Source organism: Protopterus annectens, chromosome 1.part2 (genome assembly GCF_019279795.1).
Source record: "Protopterus annectens isolate FY-2018-M chromosome 1.part2, PAN1.0, whole genome shotgun sequence".
NCBI classification, from domain to species: Eukaryota; Metazoa; Chordata; order Ceratodontiformes; family Protopteridae; genus Protopterus; species Protopterus annectens.
In genome coordinates this window covers 309,595,367-309,618,314 of record NC_056727.1, presented here as the reverse complement: position 1 = coordinate 309,618,314, position 22,948 = coordinate 309,595,367, and the positions used below count along the sequence as shown (strand labels likewise).

The window sequence follows — 22,948 nt, the reverse complement described above, 5'->3', positions numbered from 1 at the left end:
CATTGACATACTTCATGTATCGGACCAAATAGGTTCATTTTTAACAGATCATTTAAAACTGACAAGCAGTGGGGATATTGTCAACCAATTCGGTAAGAGGTTCCAAAGCTATAGCCCAGGAAAAGCAAACATTCATCAGTGGAGTCATGGCAGACTGTTCACCGAGACAGATGTTCTTTAAGGTAAGAGGGAGATCAAAGCTGTGAAGGCCCAAGCAAACAAGAAATTTTAAGCATTACATATGCATATTGGCAACCAGTGCCCAGCTCCACAGAATCTAGATAGTATGGTAGTATCGCGATACTCCCATCAATGCCTGAGCTGCAGGAGTTTGCACTTTTGCAAATTGGAAGCCCTTGTTTGAGAGCATTACAGTTTGAGTATGGAGGAAATGCATAATCTTTATCAACACCTGGAGTTCTGTAGGAGGAGTAAGGTGCATGACAATTGTGATATTCCTTTGAAAACAGGAGGACATTTTGACAGGTGGTCCTTAAAGGTTAGCCAGTCATTCATCAAAATCACCTCTACATTCCTCGTGTTTGTCACAAATTCCAGTTTGTTACTTCAGTAAATATTGTCAGAGACCAAAACTAGTGTGGGTGAGTGATGGCTGAGTTTAAGCAAATTATTAATTCAGTTGTGGGTGCATTCCAAATCTGCAGGTGGTTTGACTTGTGTTCTTGAGGGAAGAAAAGGTATCGCTACATGTCACCAGTATAGCAGTGCTATTGGTAGATGTACATCAAATAGTATTTCAGAGTGGAAACACATACACTGCAAATAGCAGTGGGCCTAGAACTGAATCTGAAGCACATCATAAATCTGAAGCACATCATAAGGCAGATTGTAGAGAGGAGGTATTAACACTAGTCGCTAAGCACATCCTGAATCATGAGGCACACCACTCCAAAATGGTGTCTGTGATGCTGCAGCACTGCCCCAAGTGAGCTAGCAGGGTCCCATCATCATCAGAACCAGATGCCAAAGAGAGAGAGAAGAGGACCAAAATTGAATAACAATATTAACCTTTTTGCCAGGGAGAGATTATTGAATACCTGAGTAAGGGCAGTCTCTTTGTTGCATCTGGACTGAAAGACCAATTAATAGGGACCTTAAATGTTTTTAAAGTGCAAATTCTTTCCCATATATGTGCCCTTTGCTAGAACCTTACCAATAAATGTAAAGTTTGTTTGGTTTATAGTTACCTATATAATTTGCAGCTAGCCCCTTCTAAAAATAGGAATTGTCAAGGCCTCCTTTAGCTTTAGAAAGACGCTGGAAATGTCAACAATAAGGATGGTGTGCAGGAAAAATAATCCACTTCACGTAAAGCTTAGCAATTTGTTCAAAAGCTGAATGAACAGCGTAACACACTTGTATTAAACCTCTTTAATGAAAAACGAGTAAATGTAAAACCCTTGCGCTAAATTAGTGGACACCATCCTAAAGAAATATGTCAGTATGGAAAAACACATTTTGAAGGACTCTTGGGCCTTCTTGCAATGTTTGCAGTCTATAACATATGACGATATGGCAAACTTCCTAACTGTGGATGTGACTGATTTGTATTCTTGTATCCCGCATAACTTGGGGATAGAATGGGTGGTTGATTTCATTAGATTTAAAGGGGCAAACAATAATGAATGTAATCTAGTTGAACAACTTCTTGATATTATATTGAAAAACAACTTTGTGTTATTTGAAAACAAGTTGTTCATCCAAAAAATAGGAGTAGCGATGGGTTCTCCTGTAGGGTCAAGCTTTGCGAACTTGGTGATGGCCCACTGGGAAAACAATTATATTTTTAATAGTCCTTGGGTTAACCAGTTTGTAAGCTATAGAAGATTTTTGGATGACATCTTTATTATATTTAAAGGTAACAAGGAAGAAGCTAATCAACTAGTAAACTATTTTAATTCTACTACAATTTTTCTAAAATTTACTCAAAACTTCCAGGAAACTACTATTAATTTCCTGGACGTTGAACTGAGCAAAAACAGGGGATGTTATACAGCAAATACTTTTAGAAAAGCTACATACTCTAACAGCTTTCTCCATTTCACCAGTATGCACCCCCCTTCATCAAAAGAAAGCTGTGGTGAAAGGACAACTGGTGAGGGCTGCGAGGATGGTTACCTTAAATAAGGAGTTTGAAGAGGAATGTGATTTGTTATACCTCATGTTTTTGAAAAGAGGATACCCAGCTTCCTTCTTGGACAATATTTTTAAAGAAGTGATTAAAAAGAGAGAGAGAGGGACTTATAAACCAATCTTGATGGGTGACATTGAAATTGACAGCCCCAATGGAATTACTAACTTAGAAATTGGTAATAACAACACACATGTGAAAACCATTGGTAGTATAAATCAGGGTCCTATGTATGGCGCTGAGAACAATGAGAACTTTACAATTGTATTTACTTTTACATATTGCCTAGAGGCATTGGACATAGGAAAAATAGTGAGGAAATATTGGTGTTTCTTATCTATGGATAAGGATGTCTCCCAGATTTTAAACTTTAACCCCGTAATTACATATAGAAAAGGTACCAACATGAAAAGACTTCTTGAAACCAAACCCATTAACACTAAAACCAAGGGGGGAACCAAGAAGTGTGGGGCATGTAAATATTGTAAGTATATTGAGACATCAGATGAATTTACTATTAGGTTAGCCACCTATCAAGTTAAGGAATCTTATACCTGCAACTCTAGGGCGGTGGTTTACTTGGCACGGTGTACCCAATGCCCATCATTTTATGTGGGTAAGATGGATAGGCGTCTGCGTGATAGAATTTATGAGCATTTATATGCAGTTAATAAAGGTAAAAATGAAAATGCTCTGGCGAGACACTGTACCAGTAACCCTGACCATACATTTAATTTTATGGGTATAGGCCAAATTAATAAACATTTAGTAGGCCATAGCTTTGTGAATGACAACCTTTTAAGGTTAGAATTAGAGAAAAAAGAACTAGCTTGGCAACTTCGCTTAGCAGCATGTAGGGCACCAGGATTAAATGATTCATGTTTAATTTCTTGTATATTAAAGATTAAAAACCTTTTGAGGTAGGTTTTAATTTTTATTTTTTTATTTTTTATATTGGTGTATAAGTATTTTGGATGTCTATTGGTAAGGTCAAAATTATAGTAATAGTGATATGTATTTTCATACCTTTAAAATAACTATTACTTAATTTATTTATTACCCATAAGAAAAGGTGTTTTTAAATAAGGTTTGCACTTTGGTATTATGTTTTTTAAAATTATTAGCATTAATAGTTTATATATTTTTTATATTTTTATAAATATTGTTAATGTTATATAAAACTATGTGCTTTTTAGGTACAACTTGTACTTGCAGTTTAGCATTTTAAGAAAATCTCGTTCTTCTTATAGCAATGTTTAACAGCGTTTGCTGTTTCTTTAAATGGAGGATGTGATGCCATTAATTAGTTAATGAAGCACTTGCATTAAGTTTGAAAAGTTTATTTAATGTTCAATTGCAATTGTACTGACTGTTGTCTGAGGAAGTTTACTTTCAGAACGAAAAACGCTTGCAGCATTTTACATTTACTCGTTTTTCATTAAAGAGGTTTAATACAAGTGCGTTACGCTGTTCATTCAGCTTTTGAACAAATTGCTAAGCTTTACGTGAAGTGGATTATTTTTCCTGCACACCATCCTTATTGTTGACATTTCCAGCGTCTTTCTAAAGTTTTTGTGAGTTGCTTTGGTTCGTTAACAAAGGCCTCCTTTAGGATAGAAGGAAGAATTTCCTCCATGTGTTTAGATGCAGTGACGTGGTAAATAACTTGACCTAGCAACTTGAGTCATAACATGACAAGGTTTATGGGCCTGGATCCATTTCAGAGGCTGTTGTAAGCATTAGGACAGATAAAACAACAAAATACTTTTAATCTGGATTATTAAACTCTGGCCATGTGCTCTGCAGGACTGTGGAATGCACTTGTGAGCATGCTTGAGCCAGCACTTCAGTGACCACGACAAGCTTGGTGGCAAAATACCAGGCAGCAATTTCATACTCTGCAGACATAAAAGTCTTCAAACTGGCATCGCCAGCTAAGCCTGCCTGATGCCTAGGAGAGGGCTGCCAGTCGATCTGCCACAACAGATATCTCCCATATTTGCCTGATTAACTGAGAAAAATATGAAGATGACTTCTCCAAGGACTCAGCCTGATAGACTGCATAATGTTTGCCTAACAGAATCTTCTCAAGTTGGATGGTGTAATGTTTCTTGCCTTATAGCTATAATCCTGTTTTCATCAGCTGACAGAGTTCACAATCATATCATGGTTTGAATGGCATGAAATGGACACTGGCTAGAAAATGGAGCAATGCAGTCAAAAACTTATAAAAGATTACAGTCTCCTAATCAGTGGTGATAGCACTGAACTGCAAGGGCTGATGTAAGATGGGGAATTGGTAAGTAAGAGGAATCCAACTCTGGTTCCTGCAACTATTAAACCTTTGAGAGGTGATGCTGTCCAAGGTACTTCAACCATAAAGTGAATAAGGCTATGATCAGAGCATCTGACTGGTCCATCACTAGATCACTGGTCTCAACACCAGCTTGTAGAACAATGGATTTCCATGGTGAATGGAGAAGGGTTAAGTAGGGTCATGGGTGGAGGGAGAATAAAGCTATGAGACTACTGACTGTACCATCACAACATAAATGTTTGTCTTGGAGGCTCTGTGATTCTGGAGTTTCTCTAACTCAGTGTAGGGATGTGAGAGGCACAGTGAAATGTTATCTTACCCAAAATAATGCCTCATAGCAATGATCTTTTTGTTGGGCATGGATTTTAAGACTGTAGTCTATGGTAACTGCATTTTTTTATTAAACTGGATTTGAGTTTGGTCTCAGTGATCTTGCTTTTGATTGCTTTTAAATAAACGCAGACTGGGTAAACCACAGAAGTCTTCCACTAACATTTTCATATTTTCATTCTGTGGAAACTGGCTGGCTGGTAGTAGAAGGGGACAGTGGCCAGCTGGTGGGATAGACTGTATGACGAGTGGCTTGACTAAGTAGAAAAACAAGCAGACAAATAGTTTTCTGGCTAGTTCCACTGATGTTTAAACCAAATAGAAAGAAGCTGTCATTTAAAGTATGATAGCAGCAAACTGCTTTTGCTCTGTTCATGCGTTTTAATTTTCTTAATAATATTAATTGGGAATCTGCAGATCAGTAACTATCTTTCTTTCTTTTTATATTAATTTTTCTGTTCTGTTTCCAGTGTCCTCAAGTTCTGGTGAAATCTTAAGCACGTCGTTGACAAATTGACTTTCTCAGTGCATGTTATTGTTTACTTTCAGCTTTTAAATATACACATCTGCTGTGCATTGTAGAGGGTTCATAATTGTTTGCATAGCCATTTTGCCAGTTCTTGCATGTATCTTGTTGGATATTCTTGTGTTCTTTTTTAACATTTCCATCATTTCAGTTTATTGACTGCAGTGCTTTAATACATCAACATGAAAAAGACAGAGTATACCAATATTCCATTAGTAGAAACAGTATAGCCACAAACAGTGTTATGAAATATTATACAATAGAATAAGTAAATAATAGCACTACCAAGTAATCCCAATCTATTAAGTGAAAGCTTGACGAGATAGCTTGCTAAGTAATAAATCACTACATTTCCCCTATAAAAACAAAACAGAGTAATTATAACCATTTACCTACAATAATTAGGCAAGAGGCAATTATTAAAGCTGATAATGCAGAATGGTGTCTCAGTTAAAGGGCAATAAAGAACAGGGCAGGTGAGAGGGTAGTCATAGAAACAAACAATATTAGGTGGTATAATATGAAGTGGCCTGTATCATCCAACCCTCAAAACTAATGATTTATATAAACATTGGGGCCTGGGTTAAAATTTAATAATGTAAAATCCACCAGTACTTGGCAATAGAAGTGCTTTATTCATAGAATAAATCCAGTAAAATCAGGATACAATGTAGCTAAGCACTTAAATTCCAAAATTTGTATATGATTACAAGGAACTTCATCAGATAGAGCTAATGGCTACACTGTTGTTTAATGACTTTGAGGTCAGGAAGGGATAGCAGGGGATTATGGGTAAGGGGGAGGAGCTTGGAGCTCGGATCTTAGCTGTTGGAAGCTGCCGGCTCGGATCCGATATGGATCCGATAACCCATAGGTTGCTGACAAATGAAGTTTACCTACTCAGATGGAACGTTATGGTGAGTACATAACCTCTTATTTCCTTACGGTAAATTTCTGTAGTAAATCTGTTATTCAACACATCTTTTGTAATCATTGCATCTAAATAGGGAATTTTTCTATAATCAATGTGGTGGGTAAACTTTAAAAATGGTGGTGTTCCATTTATATATTACAGGCATTTATTTACTTCATCACCTGGCCCATCCCATAAAATAAAGATATTGTCCAGGAAACTAATGTATGTGTGACAGAAGGGGTAGAACTGGGATTAACAAAATATTGCTTTTCCTACTCTAACATAACAATACTTGCGTGTAGTCCCCCACACGAAGAGCCCATTGCCACACCCTCTACTTGGAGGTAATATTCCTTCTCAAATAAAATAAAATTACCTTTCAGCACCATGTCAAGTAGTTGTTCAAACATGTTTATTTTATCCTGTGCTATACCTTTCAGTCTCAAATATTCACAGAACCATTCTTCCCCCAAGTCATGCGGATGACAGTGTAAAGATCCTTGACATAAATTGTTATGAATAAATAGCTTGTTTCAAAAATAACATTAGTCATTCTTTTTTAAAAAATCCCAAGAATCCTCACAAACATTCAGTTATTACATAACATATTTCTTAAGATGTAAGTCGAGGAATTTGGCAAGGGTGTGTGTGATGGAACCTCTTGCATCCACAGTTGGGCGCATTGGTGGTTGGGCCACAACTTCATGCATCTTAGGCACACCAAATATTACATGTATTTTTGGGTAGAGCACTGTCAAGTAATTGAGTTCATCAATGGGTATGGAGCCCTCAATAAATCTTGTAATAAAACATTGATTTTCGTATACATGCTGTTCACTTCATTTAGAGAACTTTTTTTTTTTTTATAAGTGTCGCCCTCCAAAATAATCCTCATCTTATTCACATAATCAGTTTTTATTCATCACCACTATACCCCCTCCTTTGTCTGGTTTTTATTATTCTAATACTTGCTGTCTAAGAAGTTTGAGGTCCTGAATTTCTGTCTTATTTAAATTGTTCTTTTTCACCTTCTGTATTTCAGATGCTAAAGCCCTAATATCAAGCTCACAAGCTCTTTCAAATAGTTCTAAAGTAGGATGAATTGGGGGGTTAAATGTACTAGTTGTTCTGAATGGATCAGCCACCATACTGTTGTCATGAAAGAACACTCTAAAATTCAGCTTACGTACATACTGTTTAAGGTCAATAAGTGTTTGTACAAGATTAATACCTTTGCAAGGAATAAAGGTTAATCCTTTAGCAAAAAAGTTATGAGAAGTCGGAACCAAATCTGAAAAGTTGTACACGGAAGTCATTTGAATTATTAGGTGTAATATTAACTGCAGGTAACATAAATTCACAGTCCACATTTGGTGTTATAAAACCATTCGTTATTTCCTCCTCCTCCAGGCTCCACTGGTTCTGCCTCTGCTCGACTTGAGTGTTCCCACTGAAGGGGGATAGGGCATCTGCTGATACCCTTGATTGTTGTATTTGGTCCTGTGTTGGTTCATGAGACGTTCTGATCGTCTGAGGGGTGGAAAGGCACTTCTTTTGTCTAAAAAAAAAAAAATCAGCATTTACAGATCCTGCTTCATGAAGAAGCATGTCACTAGTCATGTTATTAGTACCGAGTCTTGTATTATTTTCATGGTATTTAGTGCCCCATACTTGAGATTGAGGAGGAGGGGGTAAGCTGTATGAGTTTTATATGCTTGCTCATCCCTCCCAAGTGTTTTGATCTTTCTTTGATTAATAGTGGCCATATGTTCATCAATGGATTTAAAAAATCCGATTGTATTCAAACTCTTTATTGCTGAACTGGGGATTTCTAGTTATTTCTGTCTCCAGTTCAGATGCTTCATTACTTAGTTTCTATTAATTTGTTATTGTCCCTTATGACCAACTCCATATATTCTAGCCCAAATCTATCAAAAGGTGCCGGAAGGTCTTTATGTAATGGGGAGTTGGCCACAATACCTGTCGGATAACGCCAAACATGCAAACACTTGGAACCATTTTCTTACGGATGCACTCAGTAAAATAAACATTGCCCATTTTAAATTTTTTAATTTTGAGTAGTATATAGTCTAATTAATTTAGTTTGTCAGAAATAGAATTATTTGTACCTGTGTTCACGTTGTCAAATGTTGTCCCAGGTTGCAGCCATTCAGCTAACAAGGCTGTTGAATTTCGTCCTCTTACAAGTGCACCATTGCCATTTGAACACATATTAGCTTTCATAGAAAAAGAGGGTCTTCTCAAAAAATTGCTTATTATGGTTATTAGAGTTGTTAGATCCAGTCACCAAATTACCACCATCATTGTCACTATCATTTTGCTGTAAATCAGGAATGCGGTGTGTAGAGAGCTGAGAAAGAGAAATCTGTTCTGAGCAGTCCAACTGTTTGTTTAGCTGCTGAATTAAAATTCAGTTCTCCTAATGAGTCTCCCTGTGATTGAGACAAGTTCCTTTGCGTAGGTTCCATCTGCGAAAAACAGACCAGGAAAACCAAAGAGAAAGCAGTAACTAGTACAGCCAATAAGACTTGCAAACAGGAACCAGCTGGAAACAAATGTAAAATCCACCAGTACTTGGCAATAGAAGTGCTTTATTCATAGAATAAATTCAGTAAAATCAGGATAAAATGTAGATAAACAACTATCTATCAAGTGATTTTTAACTTCAAAACACTATTAAGTGAGACAGACTCGGAAACATAATATAGTGACTTGTGGACACTGTTTTAAATTTATAGTATTGGAGTGTGTTCTGAAAACAACTAGGGGCAGACCATGGCCAGTACTGCTGGAAAAAGCAGAATTGTGTTGGCAGCTTAGTTTAAATGCCAAGTTCTGGCCTGGTTTAAATGAGTCTGTCTCAATAGTGTTTTGAAGTTAAAATCACTTGATAGATACTTGTTTTATGCATTTATAAAGTTTTTATAACTTTTTAAGGTTTATTATACCACTATTACTTTTTAGTAGTGGTAGCCAGTCTTGCTGTGGTGTGAAAAAAAAAAAAAAAGCGGGGGAGGTCTAGTATATATTGCTGACTGATTGGTGCTCACTGTTTTAACCTTGATGATGTGAAAAAAAGGCCTTGCTTTAACACACTATTTAAACAACACTGTAACTATTAGCTGTATCTGATGAAGTTCCTTGTAATTGTATACAATTTTTGGAACAAAAGCGCTTAACTACATTTTATCTTGATTTTACTGAATTTATTTTAGGAATAAAGCACTTCTATTACCAAGTACTGGTGGATTTTACATTTGTTTCCAGCTGGTTCCTGTTTGCAAGTCTTGTTGGCTGTAAAATTTAATAATGTTATATGCTGAATATGGAGGGCCCAGTTTACTTCAGTTAGGTATCTAGCCAAAGGTTGATTATCTCCCATTTTTTTAACAGGTGGCCAGGCCTACCTTGATCAAGGGATCCTAATTCCATGTTTTACAGATTTATTTGTAAACTTTTTAGGTTTTCTGGTTATGCATTTCTTGGCCAACAAAAGAAGCAAATTACAAGCAGTTGCTGGTACTGGGTTGTATCCATGGAGAGTTCCACTCATAGTAGTGGTTAAATGGTGTGAGTAATTTGTGATTAGACCCATTTGTACCATAACTTCTTGTAGGTCCTTCTTAAAGGTCTGCAGTAAGGAACAATCCCAGAACAAGTGTTGCCAGTCTGCTATCCCAGGCCCTGAACATACCAAGCAATGATATGAAGTATTGGGGCACATTCAAGAAGGTTTTGCAAGGTGTAATAATATTTGAATAACCATTGCCAACCAAAAAAGTGGTGTTTTCTAGAGCAAGTTGCCTATGTAGGCATTAGCAGCATCTTACCCTAGGATGGAGATGGTATTGGAACTTACAAATGTCTCTCCCACAGCCCAGAAAATTTTCTGTTGATGAGTGCTCTATTCCTAGCAAGATTCTATATGCCTAACCACTGGAGCCTTTGTTTGTTTTTTTCATTTTTATGCTTATTTTCTTTTGCATTGTAGAAGATTTGCTGCAGTCTGCAGTTGTAATTGTTTCCGTTATGTGGTTACTCTGTGCATCTTGAAAATCCTGGTTGTATTTGTAAGGGTTACTCAAAGACTGTACACTAACCTGGCTAACAAACGGATCAATCAGCATCAGTCAGGAATTTAAGAAGTCCTTAATTTTTAATTGCTTTCAAATTTGTTTAAATAATTTAAAACTTGTAATGGGTATTTATTTCTTTACTTTTAGAACATTTCCTGTTGCCCTAGATATTGGCTGTGGCAGAGGTTATATTGCTCAGCACTTAACCAAGGTATGTATGATTGTAATTAAAAACAAAAACATGCACACACAGGGACATGTGTTTTGTTTTGTAGATACATATCTTTTTTAAATATTGAAGAACTTTGAAAGAAAATTCACATGAACAAATAATGCAGTCCAACATTGAAGTGTGCAATTATGACAGTAACATAAAAGTGGTGTCAAGTCTGGTAGTAGTTTTTGGTATGTTTCACTCATTTCTTTTCTGGGTTTATTAGTCAAAAGCATTCAGTTGTAGAGTGTATTTTGGCTTCATATTCCAGCCCGGTAGGGCTGGTTATTCCAGAGTATATAGGTTGCTAAGCTTAGTGAGTTACTTGACTTGTATGGGTAAAGTGACTAGCATAGTCATGAGACTAAGCTGTGTGAAAGCTGTGATCAGAGTCCTGCAGGCCATCTTATAGAAATAACATTGTGTGTGGCACTTACCATAAAGTCAAGTGGTTGATTTTTCCTTTCTGTCTTTTCAGTAATGTATTTCTTTGGGTTCATCCCTGCTGCCTGTTCTCTTCTGAGTATGTATGTATGCATGTATGTATTTATTTCACATTTGTTAACCAGGTAAGTGAACTGGTCCAATGACCCATTTCGGTTCCATTGTGGACTAGAAAGCCAGATAGAACAAATCAGTGAAAATTGTTGATGTATCTGATTACCTTAAAGCTATGTAACCGTATGCAGTCAAGTTAATAATAGCACTACAGAAGTACGTTTAATTGTTACATTTGTCTTATTAAACGTAGATGGTTATTTTTACAAAAAATGCACATCATCTGCACTTAGTCTCATTTAAGTTTAGGGTGGTATTTATAATCATGCTTACGGGCAGAGCAGGTCTTTGCTTGGGTTCCACACAAGTGTAGCCAAGGCATGAGTCTGAGACAACAGCTGCACCAAAGCAAATAATTTGGAACATGGTTTGAGAAAATGCAAATGAGGGAATACTGATATTCAAATAAGAAATGTATGAAAAACATGTGAATTTAATAAATGAGTGCTTGTTCCTATCTTTTGCAATTCATAGTCTTCTGGATGTGTGTATATATGCACCTTGTGCAGATGGGTAATAAAAACTGTTGTATACCTGTGGATATTAAAGTATGTACAGCCTTCACTATGCTTGCCATAGGGACCTTTTCTAGACAAACTGAGGACACATTTGGTATCTCACATGTTTCTGTTTCAGGCTACCCAGTTAAACCTTGACTAATAACACTAGTCCATAACCTCCAAGGAGCAGCTAAGTAGGGCTTTAACCCCACCCTGTCCCAGACATGAGTAGTCATTGAATGAGTCTTTGGCCTCCTTAAAGCCTATTTCCACTGTCTGGACAAGTCAGGTGGGGGGGCTTTAGTATGAAACTGTTACTGCATGCAGAATGTTTACAGCCTGCTGGATTTTGTAAAACATGATCATTTGTAGGTCTGGTGCGCAATTGCCACATCCAGTAAACGATAGCGGCAATGCAGTTTCCTCTGTCTTTTGCCCACCAGTGACGATAGTGATGTTGGCAGCTGATGACAGCAGCACAGAAGTCCCTCCAGCAGCCTTGTGCATGGTACATGACTGCACAGGTGAAGAAGCACCGCTTAGTGCTCACCTGTGGGGCATTACATTCACTGTGTGACAGTGTTGCGTTGCAAACATAATACGTTTTATGCATGCATTGTTACTTGTGGTCGTTGCTGAGTCATACTTTAACTTATACTGTATGTCAGACATTTCTCCATATATTCACAAATGTATTGCTCATGCATATTATAGGTCCTCATTGTTTGTACAGTGTTCATTGGTAAGTGGCGCGAGTGTTTGATAAAGTAGGAGACTGTGATTGAACTGTGAAGAACCAGGTGATATGAGAAAAGGTAAGGGGGATATTATCAGTTCAGTGCAGTGTTATTGAAGTTGTATTTACCTGGTTAAAAAATAACTTCTGTTTTCCATTATGAAGTGTGTCATTGTTGCTGCTGCTGTTTTTCAGGTGTAAGGTATAAGTACAGGATTCATCCTGTGAACGCATGTACCCTGTGTTTGGGAAGTAACTTAATCATGAATAAGTACTGTATTGCTGATGTTTACAATTTGAATTGGATTTTGAAGGTGTAATGCATAATGCCTCCCAAGATAATGTTGATGATGGTCCTGGAGATTGTTAGCAAATGAACTTAATGCCAAGTTGCTCAGTGACAGGACATACTGGAAAAAGGGGAACCTGTTGTTATTGACTTAAAAATGCTGTAAGACCTAGACCTTACCCAAGAGGTTCTTGCATATGTTGTGGGCATACTACACCCGACTGCAGCACTTTTTTCAGATACATGTGGTGTATGGGCTTACTGTCTAGCAAGCATGCTTACCCTGACTCATCCACATCCAGCTGTGGCCCCAGCATGTGCCAAAGTCCTTACTAGTTGGCATGTGGAGGCTGACATGGATGCTGTGTGTCTGTGCAACCGCATTGTGTATGAAGATCATCATGACATTAAACTCTGACCTCCACTAATCCCATATACAGTTAAAATTCCTCACATATGCCGTGTAGCACTCCAACCAACTGTACTTATTCTTGATGGCAGTAGCCTGTGCGACAGCTATGTCATGGCACTTCTGCTTGAAAGATGGTGCTTTCTGTGTCTTTGGAGCTAACTGTGAAAGATGTCTTTGCTTGGCACCTCTGTCTACATCCATAACAATGAATACTGCCAACAAAGGAAGGGTTGGCTCTTCTTCAAAAGGTTCAGAATTTGCACATTAAAGAGGTGTTGAGGTATATGGTGTTTCTTTTCCTTGTTGTAATGCCATTTCCTCGTTATGCTAGTCTGTTACATTGTCTGTGAGGTTGTCTACATGCTGTAGGTACGGGGACCTGCCGGCACACTTAGACTTAGAGCCCCAGACTTCCAAAGATATTTGCCCCCATTTGGGGCACATTTTTCTTCATTAAATTCTGTATTTGCTCGGTATGCTTTGCCAACTGCTGATTAACTTTCTGCAGGACCCTCAGGGTAAAATAGTAGACTTGCACTTGAATGCAAGTGAATTGAGATGGCAGTTAAGGTTGGATGCCACCCAATTTCCTGGATTAAATGAGGCAGTTTAATATTGCATGTAATTTAAAATTAAAACATATTATGGGCTAGATGGTTTGAAGTGTCCTGTAAGGCACAATTAAATTAAATATGAGGTGTGTTTTAATGTTTTAAATGTTTTACAATGTCAGTCAAACACAATGAGTGAGTTTCATTCATTTATTTATTTACTTACTTAATTTTTGATAAATTATGTAGTGTGTTTTTAAGGTGTAATTAAGTGATTCATGATGCATCATTAAGCAAGGCTATTTAAGGGCTGGGTTTGTAATGAAATTTGTTCTGATTAAGTCTCTTGAAGGAGGAGAAAGCGCTTAATTGTTACCAATAACGTTTGGCATTTATTTGCAACTTCTTTTGTCTCACCTGATTTGGAGCTGTGAGCTGTTGTGGTTTGAAGGTTCTGAAGTTTCAATTTGTGGTGGTGTTGGTTTGACACATACCCTAGAAGTCTCTGTTTCATAGGTATTTTCTAGGCCTGCGACCACAAGGGCCTTTTTATGCCTAGCCATGCATCCCAAATCTCTGGCAAGTTCTGATACCCTTGATAAGTATAATCAGGGGCATGGGAGATGAAACATTTACAAGCTAGGGCCTGGGAGATGAACCATTTGCAGGTTAGAGACATAGATGCCAAACCAGAGATGAATTTCCTGTTCCCTATCCAAATGCCCATGTTACACTTGAATTGGGTTAGGGAGGAACTCTGCTTCACATGGATGGGGTAATCTCTGGGATACATAACTCTCTGTCCAGCAGGTCCTGTTTATATCACAGGCAAGGTTTAAGTTTTTATAATGGATAATTCTGGTGCTCTTTGTTTTGTGAATATGCAGGAGGTCCATTAGAGGGGGGGTCTGACAATGCCCTGTATGTCGGGAATCTATCTCCCCTTAAAAGCCTGTATCGGACTGATTACAGAGATAGAGCCTTGAGGCAGTTTGCATAGGACATTTTGCTTAATCCCTGTATTCTTTTGTTGAGGAACCTCTGTGGATGTTCCAGTTGTTGGATATGCTTGATTAGGTCAATACCAAAGGGGACATTGTACTCCGTGATAGGTCTGATGAATGCCAAATACAGGGGAACCATGACTTCCTAGGACTTGGATTCCATACCTTTGTTTATAAGTTGTGCAACGTAGAATGATTTCTTCACTACTGTAGACACATGATGGTCAAAGGCTAGATTACTATCTGTGTGTCCCTAAGTCCCTAACTACTGGGTTAAATCTAAGGGGTGTGTTGTCAATATCATAGTTACCAGGGGTGGATATTATGCACTTCTTGGCATTTAGTTTTAATCCATGGCTCTGACACCAGTTGTTTGTCTGTGTCAGCCCTTCCTGGAGAGCTTTTTTGTCAGTGTGGGATTCAATAAAAGCCCCTAATTTGCAATCATCTGCAAATTTAGTCAGCCAGCGAGCACTGGCATTGGTCTTGACTTCAGAGAAGTAAATGCCAAAAAGGAGCAGTCCAAGGACTGATTCCCTGAGGGACTCCACTGACTGGCCTATTTGTAGAGTTGGACTCCTCACTTATAATTTCCTGGGTCCTGTCTGTGAGCTAGTTGGCTGTCCACCGGGTAACATAGGAGTTTGTATCTAACTTTTTGAGTTTGTCAGCAATGCCGGAGTGGGGTATTGTGTCAAATGCTTTGGCCAGGTCAAGGTAGGCAGTGTGAACCATTTTGCTGTAATACATTACTTTACTTTAGCGACCTTCTCAAAGAGGTCCACCAGGTTGAGTAGGCATGACCTGCCCTTGACGAAACCAAACTTGGTTGGGTTCAGTGTCTGGAGGTTTACTTTATCACTATTGATCATTTCCATGATCATTCTTTCCATGGCTTTGTGTGTAAGACTAGTGAGACTTGCGAGTCTGTAGTTTCCAGGGTTTGCAGTTGGACCACCTTTATGCCGAGGGATGACTGTTGCTGTTCTCCATTCATGAGGCACGAAGTCTGGAGGGTATAGTTAAATAGCAATTGTAGAGGCCCTGATAGGTCATGTTTCATGCTATTTAGAAGGTATCTTGGGATATTGTCTGGGCCCATTGATGCAGTTTTCTTGGCCTTCGAGAGAGCATTAAGGACATGTTCCCTAGTGATAGCAGGGGAGTTATATTTGATGGTATTTCCTGAGGGAAGGTTGAGGGGGAGAGAGGGGTAAAGTTGGAGCTGAATTTATTGGCCAGTTGGTTTGCTAAATCTTCTGGCTCAGTATAGGTGGCTGCATTTACAATGAGCTCTGCATACAATTGTGTATTGCCTTTAAGTTTGGGGACATACTTTTGGCCTTTAATTTCTATTTGTGTCTGGTACTAGCAATATGCAGTCTACCCAGGCTCATGCACCATAATGATCTAAAATGGTGACCAAAATTCTCCTTCCCTGCTGCAGGCTTCATAGCTGTAAAAGTTGGAGTTACCGCAACTGATGACACCAGGACGGGAATTGATATAAGATTAGAGCTGGGGGGATGTCTGACTTCACTGACAGAATTCCCCTATTATAGAGAACAGTGACCACCACTATGATGACGTGCAGAGATGGAGAGACCAGTTGGAGTGGTGGGAATCAAAGCTACAGAAAAGGAAGCCAGAGTTCTGCATTAAGTACTTTTATTTTATATTAGTGTATGTTTTAGAAGGGTTTGTATGTCATGTATATTTTAAACAACATACTAAGTTACTTTTATATTGTACATTATACAGTTTTTGTTGTTCTGTGATATAAATTGCACGTCAGTAACACTGTTGTTGATTCTCTTACTTGTGCTGGATTAACATGGTCATATCTATTTGTCTGGTAAAATGTTTAGTTAGAAATGTGTTTTTGTCATTAAGTGTTGCACTACCAAAGGCCATTGTAAGACTTATGAAATGATATTGATAATGTATTGAATATTTGTCTAGTTCTGCAAATCCTGAATCCAGAGGCACCAACATAACCCATTTCGGGGGGGGGGGGGGTGTTACTGCACTACATATTTGTCTTTAGCTACACATTGATGCATACTGCTTAAGGCCTTGATAAACATTTTCTAATGTCTGCTTGATGATAAAAAGCATCATTGCAGTATCATGTTAGTAGTAGTGATGCAAAATATACAAATTAAAAAGTGGCAAATAGTCCATTGAGATGAGTACACTACCACAGTAAACAGATGTAAGTAAATAAAGTAAACAAACATTGCTGGCAGTGGTTCTTTACAGTTTAGACTGAACACTTAAAACAATGTTTACGGGCAGAGTAATGCTTGCAAGATTCAGCCCTTTCTGAAATTGACTGTCTGCTAAAGTTGCAATTTTTGCATCACAAAGTAAATCAAATACAACATTTACCCTCCCACTAGCAAAAGTGTTTGGTGTCTCTAGATGTATCAGCTGCAGAAATTCAATATTGTCTGTAACAATTTATTTTCAGTTGCACAGCATTCTCTGATTTTTACCACAGGTATACATACTATTTTTTGCGAGATGGTTACTTTCCCTACTTTGTAGCCAGAACTTAAACATAACCATTTCTTTATGGCCCGTTCTGTAGAATGTTGCTTACATTTACAGAGTTGATTCATTTGGCTTTATGTATTTGTATTCATCTAAAATGTGTCTCATAGGAGGTTACTAGGCTATTGGTCCTATGGCCTTTACAAGCCTAACCATGTTTATACCCTTGTTCCCTTATAGACCAAGATAAATAGTGTATATTTGCAATGCAAATGTAAGATCAGTTGTCCAAATTACACTTAGTCATTGAGAAGTTTTGTTTTACATGAACTGGGAGTTTTTCCAGAGGAGTGGCAGCTTTTGGGAAACCTGTGTGTCTCTCCAGTATATGCTGTTAGTGTCACAGGCTAGGTTAAGGTCCCTAAGAGCAAGCGACTCTTGTCCCACTTGATTTGCGGATGTGCAGTGCAGCATTTCCATTAAGACGGGGATTGAGACTGCTCTGTAGGACAGGCCCAACTCACCTCTAATCAGTCTATACGATACAAAGTACAGTGATGGGGCCTTCAGTCTGTCCATGTAGGTCATGTGTTGAAGGCCCTGAATTTTCTTGGTGAGAAACCTTTGAGGCCTCCCCAGCTGCTGCAGATGTCTCGTAAGGTACATACAGAAGGGAACATTGTACTTTGTTATTAGTCTGATGAGGGGCAAGTACAGGAGAGTTATAACCTCCTTAGCTTTGGGTGCTGTGTCATTACTTATGAGATTTGTAATGTAGAAGGCCTTTCTTACCACAGTGGACACATGGTGATCAAAGTTAAGGTTGCTTTCACCTCCGATTCCAAATCTCTCACCACTGGGTTTGAACTTGGGTGGGTATTAATAATAATGTAATTTTGTAATTTGCAGGGACTTTGTCTTTGCTGAAGGAGTTGATAATACATTTTTTTTACATTGAGTTTAAGTACATGGCTCTGGCACCAGTCATTTATCTGTGTAACTCCATTTTGTAGAATATCTAAATCATAGGAGGTTTCGGTGATTGCACCAAATTTTCAGTCTTCAGCTTACTTGGTAATCCACAGACAACTATTTTCATCTGGATTTCTGACAAATAGGTTCCAAACAGTAGGGGGCCCAGCACAGAACCTTGTGGAACACCACTGGTAACAGGTCTGCTGGTAGAGGTGGAATCCCTAACTTTGATTTATGCGTTCTGTCGGTAAGCCAGTTGGCTACCTATCTAATGACGTATGGGTTAATCCCCAGCTGGGTGCTACCCAGTCTATGTGTGGGTAGTTGAAGTCGCCCAATATAATGGTGTTTGGAGAGACCTTCATATTTTCCAGTGTTCTCAGGAAGGCCAAGTGGGGTTCCTGGGTTTGGGAGGGTGGTCTGTAGCAGGCTATAAACTGGAAGGCAGTTTTACCCACTGTTAGTTGCACATGGATAGTCTCTGATGCTTCGTGCTGTGCCACCAACCTGGAGGTGTGGGTATCTTTGACGAATATTGATACTCCCCCTCCTTGTGTGGTTCGGTCCAAGTTTTGGGGCCGAAAAGCATGGTATGAGGTATAAACTGGTAGTGCTGGGGTGCTCTCGGGAGCCTTGAACCAGGTTTCTGTTACTGCACAAATATTGATGTTCTCCATGCTAAGGAGAGTCTCGAGTGCGTGCATCCTGAGGTTTAGACTTCTGGCGTTGAGTAGCATTGCACTTAGTTTCTTATCCCTTGTGATACCTATGGAGGTGGGTTTGTCTTTTGAGCCTTGCCTAAAACAGGCACTATGGGGGTGGCAAGAGCCTTTGCCAATATCCGAAAGCCCAGGGGCGACAGGTGCAAGCTGTCCCTAGCGAAGCATTGTGGCTTGTCGAGCATGTCATCCCAGGCTGACGGGCATTGGATCCCATTTGAATGACACCAATACTTAAGCCAGTTGTTGAAGTTGATCATTTTGTCTTCATATTGTGGCATCATTCTTGGGTAGGGTAAGATGCTACTCGAGGTCAGGGTCATACCAGCCTGAGCTACATGCTCAGAGAGCTCCTCTATGTCTCTTTTCATGTAGTCCAGGGAGGTACATCTCAGGTCATTCACACCAGCATGGACAATGACTGAGTCATATTTGTACTTGCCTTGGAGTGACCTGAGTGCTTGTGTTATGTGGTGGATCCTAGCGCCCGACAGGCAGCTCACCGTGACCTTTTCCTTGTTCAGCCTGGTGAGTGGGACGTCAGTGTGCCTGACGATAGAGTCATCTATTACAAGTGTATCAGGTGTGTTGTTTAGCCTTAAGGGCTGTGACTGTTAGGCACACTGGCTTTGTGAGCTATGTGTTGCACGTGTTTTGTTTTGGGGTAGCGGTTGCTTGGGTGTCTGCTTTGGAGGTCTCTGCTGCTTAGGAAAATTTTTATTTAGAGCCTCAGAGTATGTTTTTGTGTGTTTATATGTTTGGTTTGCTGTCGCGGTAGGTCTATGTGAGACTGGAATTGTAGTGAGTGTGGTTTCCTTCTCCTCCTGACTGGTTACGCCAGTACTGAGTTGAGAGAGCTTAGCCTCCAGTTTGGCTATATGGTTGCATCTCTCACATGTGTTGGAATTTGTTGGGAGAAAGAGAGGGTTGTCTGTGTACATGAGGCAGTTGTAACATTGCCTCAAGATTCCCAGATTCACCAGCTGGACCAGAGAGGAGATTGACAACTGACCTTTGGACATGCTAGAATAGTATTGGGAATTCCTTTATAATTGAAAAAAGGGCCAATGGGGAATAAGGTACTCAAGGGGAGTTTGTGAGGGTGTAGTGCTTTTAATTTTTTAGTGCTTACTTATATAATTGCTTTAGTGAGCAAGTGCCAGGCTTTAGAGTAGGAATAGTGTGTTTATTATGAGAACTAGATCAGTTCTAAGGGGAAAAAGTGAAGAGCAGACTTTGTGGAGCCGAGAATGGTTTAAACCCAATTAAGCGGAGCTGCCCAATGCTGCGCTATGCGCAAAATCGCACAATCCCGCGCCAAAGCCGGTTTTATACAGGGGGACTTGAAAGAGCTAGAAATTGGCCCAAGACAGCCAATAGACTACCAGATTCTTGTGCTGGGAACACTCCTCCAGGGATAGATAGGCTGCTCTAAGCTCCCCACTGCCACTGGTGAACAAAGAAGCCTCCCTTTTATCCAAGAAAGGAAATGGGCAACACAGGAACTTTCCAAATGTCCAGAATACAGTAAAGCCTGTATTTTGACTACTCTAGGTCAGGAAAGACGGGAAACAAGGATCATTTTTTTTTTTTTCTTTTTTGCAACAAACAGCAGGAAAGTGCAGTAAATATGTAACACAGGCTAGCGCACTTGAGTGTGTAGCCTCAATAGGTAAATGCAACAAACAGGACAAACTTTAAAAGTGCAGGTGCAAAAACAACTTTAAGCAGTTTAAAACAGTTCAAGAAGCAGAAATACTTGCAGTTTAGCTAGATTGGGAGCATTACTCTAGCTCCAATACCCTAGCCCAAAGGTTCCTAGAATTTATAAACTCAAATACTATGGAACAACTTGTTACCACTCCCACAAGAGGGGAAAACATACTGGACCTGATCATCACCAACATGGGGGCTCTATGCTCCAGACCAGAAGTGTATCCCTCACTGGTAAGATCAGACCATAAACTAATCTCACTGGATATTCACATCCTGACCCCACCCCCTGCCCAGGAAGCCACAGTGAAAAACTTCTCTAAAGCAAATTTCACACTCCTCAAAACCGAGGTGGAATCCTTCAAAGCTCCCGGGCCTGTGGAAAATACGGCCCAGATCGCAGAATCCTTTATAAATGCATTCTATGAACATCTTCAGGAATGCATGGATCATGCAATCCCAAATAAAACCAAGACCCAATCCTCCAAAGGCAGGCGTCCTGTTTGGTGGACCCCCAGCCATAAACAAACTATACAATAGAAGGAGGAAGCTACTACATGATAGAGCAAAATCCCAAAAAGGGAAGGCATCTCTGATCAGTATTAGCAAAAAACTACGGGCACTCATAAAATCTTCTAAGGCCAGCTTCGAGAGAAAAATTGTACAGGACACTAAGGATAATCACAAGGCTTTCTTTAGTTATGTTAGGAACCTGGGTGGGAATTCCCAGATATGCTCAGAATTGGTCCAAATTGACAAAAAATAGACCGAACCCATAGACATTGCCAACATCCTAGCTGACAGGTTCAGCGCAACCCCCCCGCCTCATCAAAAGGGCAAATATCTATCCCAGCAGAGTGCTGCCCCCCTGACATCTCAGATGCTCAGATAAGAGCCGCCCTCTCCAAAGCAAAAAACACAGCATCAGTGGGACCAGACAGTGTCCCGGGCTGCGTTCTACATGAACTCCAAGAAGAACTAAACCCAAACATAAAACTACTGTTCAATCTCAGCCTTACTACAGGATATGTACCCAAAGAGTGGCGTACAGCAACAGTGGTCCCTCTCCACAAAGGTGGTGCCTCAACGGATCCTGGAAACTATCGCCCCATAAGCCTGACTAGCTTGGTCTGCAAAGCTATGGAAAGGATCATCAAGGACCTCATAAATAAAGATATTGGGGACCTACAGACACTGGATCCTACCCAGTTCGGCTTTGTTAAGGGCAGATCCTGCCTCTTAAACCTGGTTGATTTCTTTGAAACAGTCACCAAGGCCATTGACTAGGGGAAGGTGGTCCACACAGCCTACCTGGACCTTGCAAAAGCCTTCGATACAATACCCCACTCGGGCATTATAGATAAGCTTACCAGCTTAAATATAAACCCCTATGTCACTAGATGGGTTGCAAACTGACTCAAGGACAGAACCCACATGGTTAGAATTGCTGGAGCCATGTCAGACTCCAAACCAGTTACAAGTGGCGTCCCACAAGGCTCAGTCTTGGGACCTCTCTTGTTCAGTATATATTTCTCGGAGGTACAGGCCAACATGGAAGGACTGTGGCTGACCAAGTTCGCAGATGACTGCAAACTAGGTGCTATAATCAACTCTCCAGCCGACACAAGCATCCTACAAAAGGGCCTCATAGAAACAGACAACTGGTGCCAGAGCCATGGCCTCAAGCTAAACGCCAAAAAGTGTATAGTCATCCCCTTTGGCAAAACAAAGTGCCCACAAATTACCACATAGGTGGTAATCCATTAAGTACGGAAGAAGTAATTAGGGACCTGGGGACCCAAGTTGAAAGCAATCTCTCATTTGAAAACCACATGGCCAAAGTGGTTAGAAAAACATTTTATATAGCCCACCTAATCATGAAGGGATTCACATCTAGATCAGGGGAGGTCATCGTGCCTCTTTACTCATCCCTCATCAGGCCCATAATTGAGTACAATGCCCCTTTTGGGATGTACCTTACCAGACACCTGCAGCAACTGGAAAGACCCCACAAGTACCTCACCAAGAGGATCAAAGGGCTCAAACAGATGCCATATGCTGCCCAGTGAAAGAAACTCCAGCTCTACTCAGTGGCATACCACCTGCTCAGAGGCGATCTATGCCTGACGTATAAAGCCATGTCCAACCTGGAATTAATGGACATGCTGCACCTCAGAAAATCCAAATCCCATCAAGCTACACGCTCGAGAGACTTGAACCTCAGCACTGAAATAAATAGGACATGCTGGAGGGACAGATTCATAACCCAGAGGCTCCCTTCACTATGGAATAAAATCCCAGTCCAGGTTAGGCAGAGTCCCTCATTGACTGTCTTCAAGAGGAATCTTGATGAGTGGATGGGAAATCGTAGGTTTACCCCGGGTATCACTTCTGTGTCACTGTTAGACAGAGGCACAGTATACTAACCTCGAAAAAGGGCATA

General features: G+C 39.8%; 1 protein-coding gene across 2 annotated transcripts in view; it reads left to right on the top strand.

Moving 5' to 3' along the window:
• NDUFAF5 (NADH:ubiquinone oxidoreductase complex assembly factor 5) overlaps positions 1 to 22,948 on the top strand; it is a 658,571-nt gene that overhangs the window by 35,547 nt on the left and 600,076 nt on the right. For both annotated transcript variants that reach the window (XM_044056157.1, XM_044056167.1), the window contains exon 3: positions 10,486 to 10,549. In XM_044056157.1, coding sequence (XP_043912092.1) covers positions 10,486 to 10,549 — 64 coding nt within the window. The remainder of the gene's footprint in view (positions 1 to 10,485; positions 10,550 to 22,948) is intronic.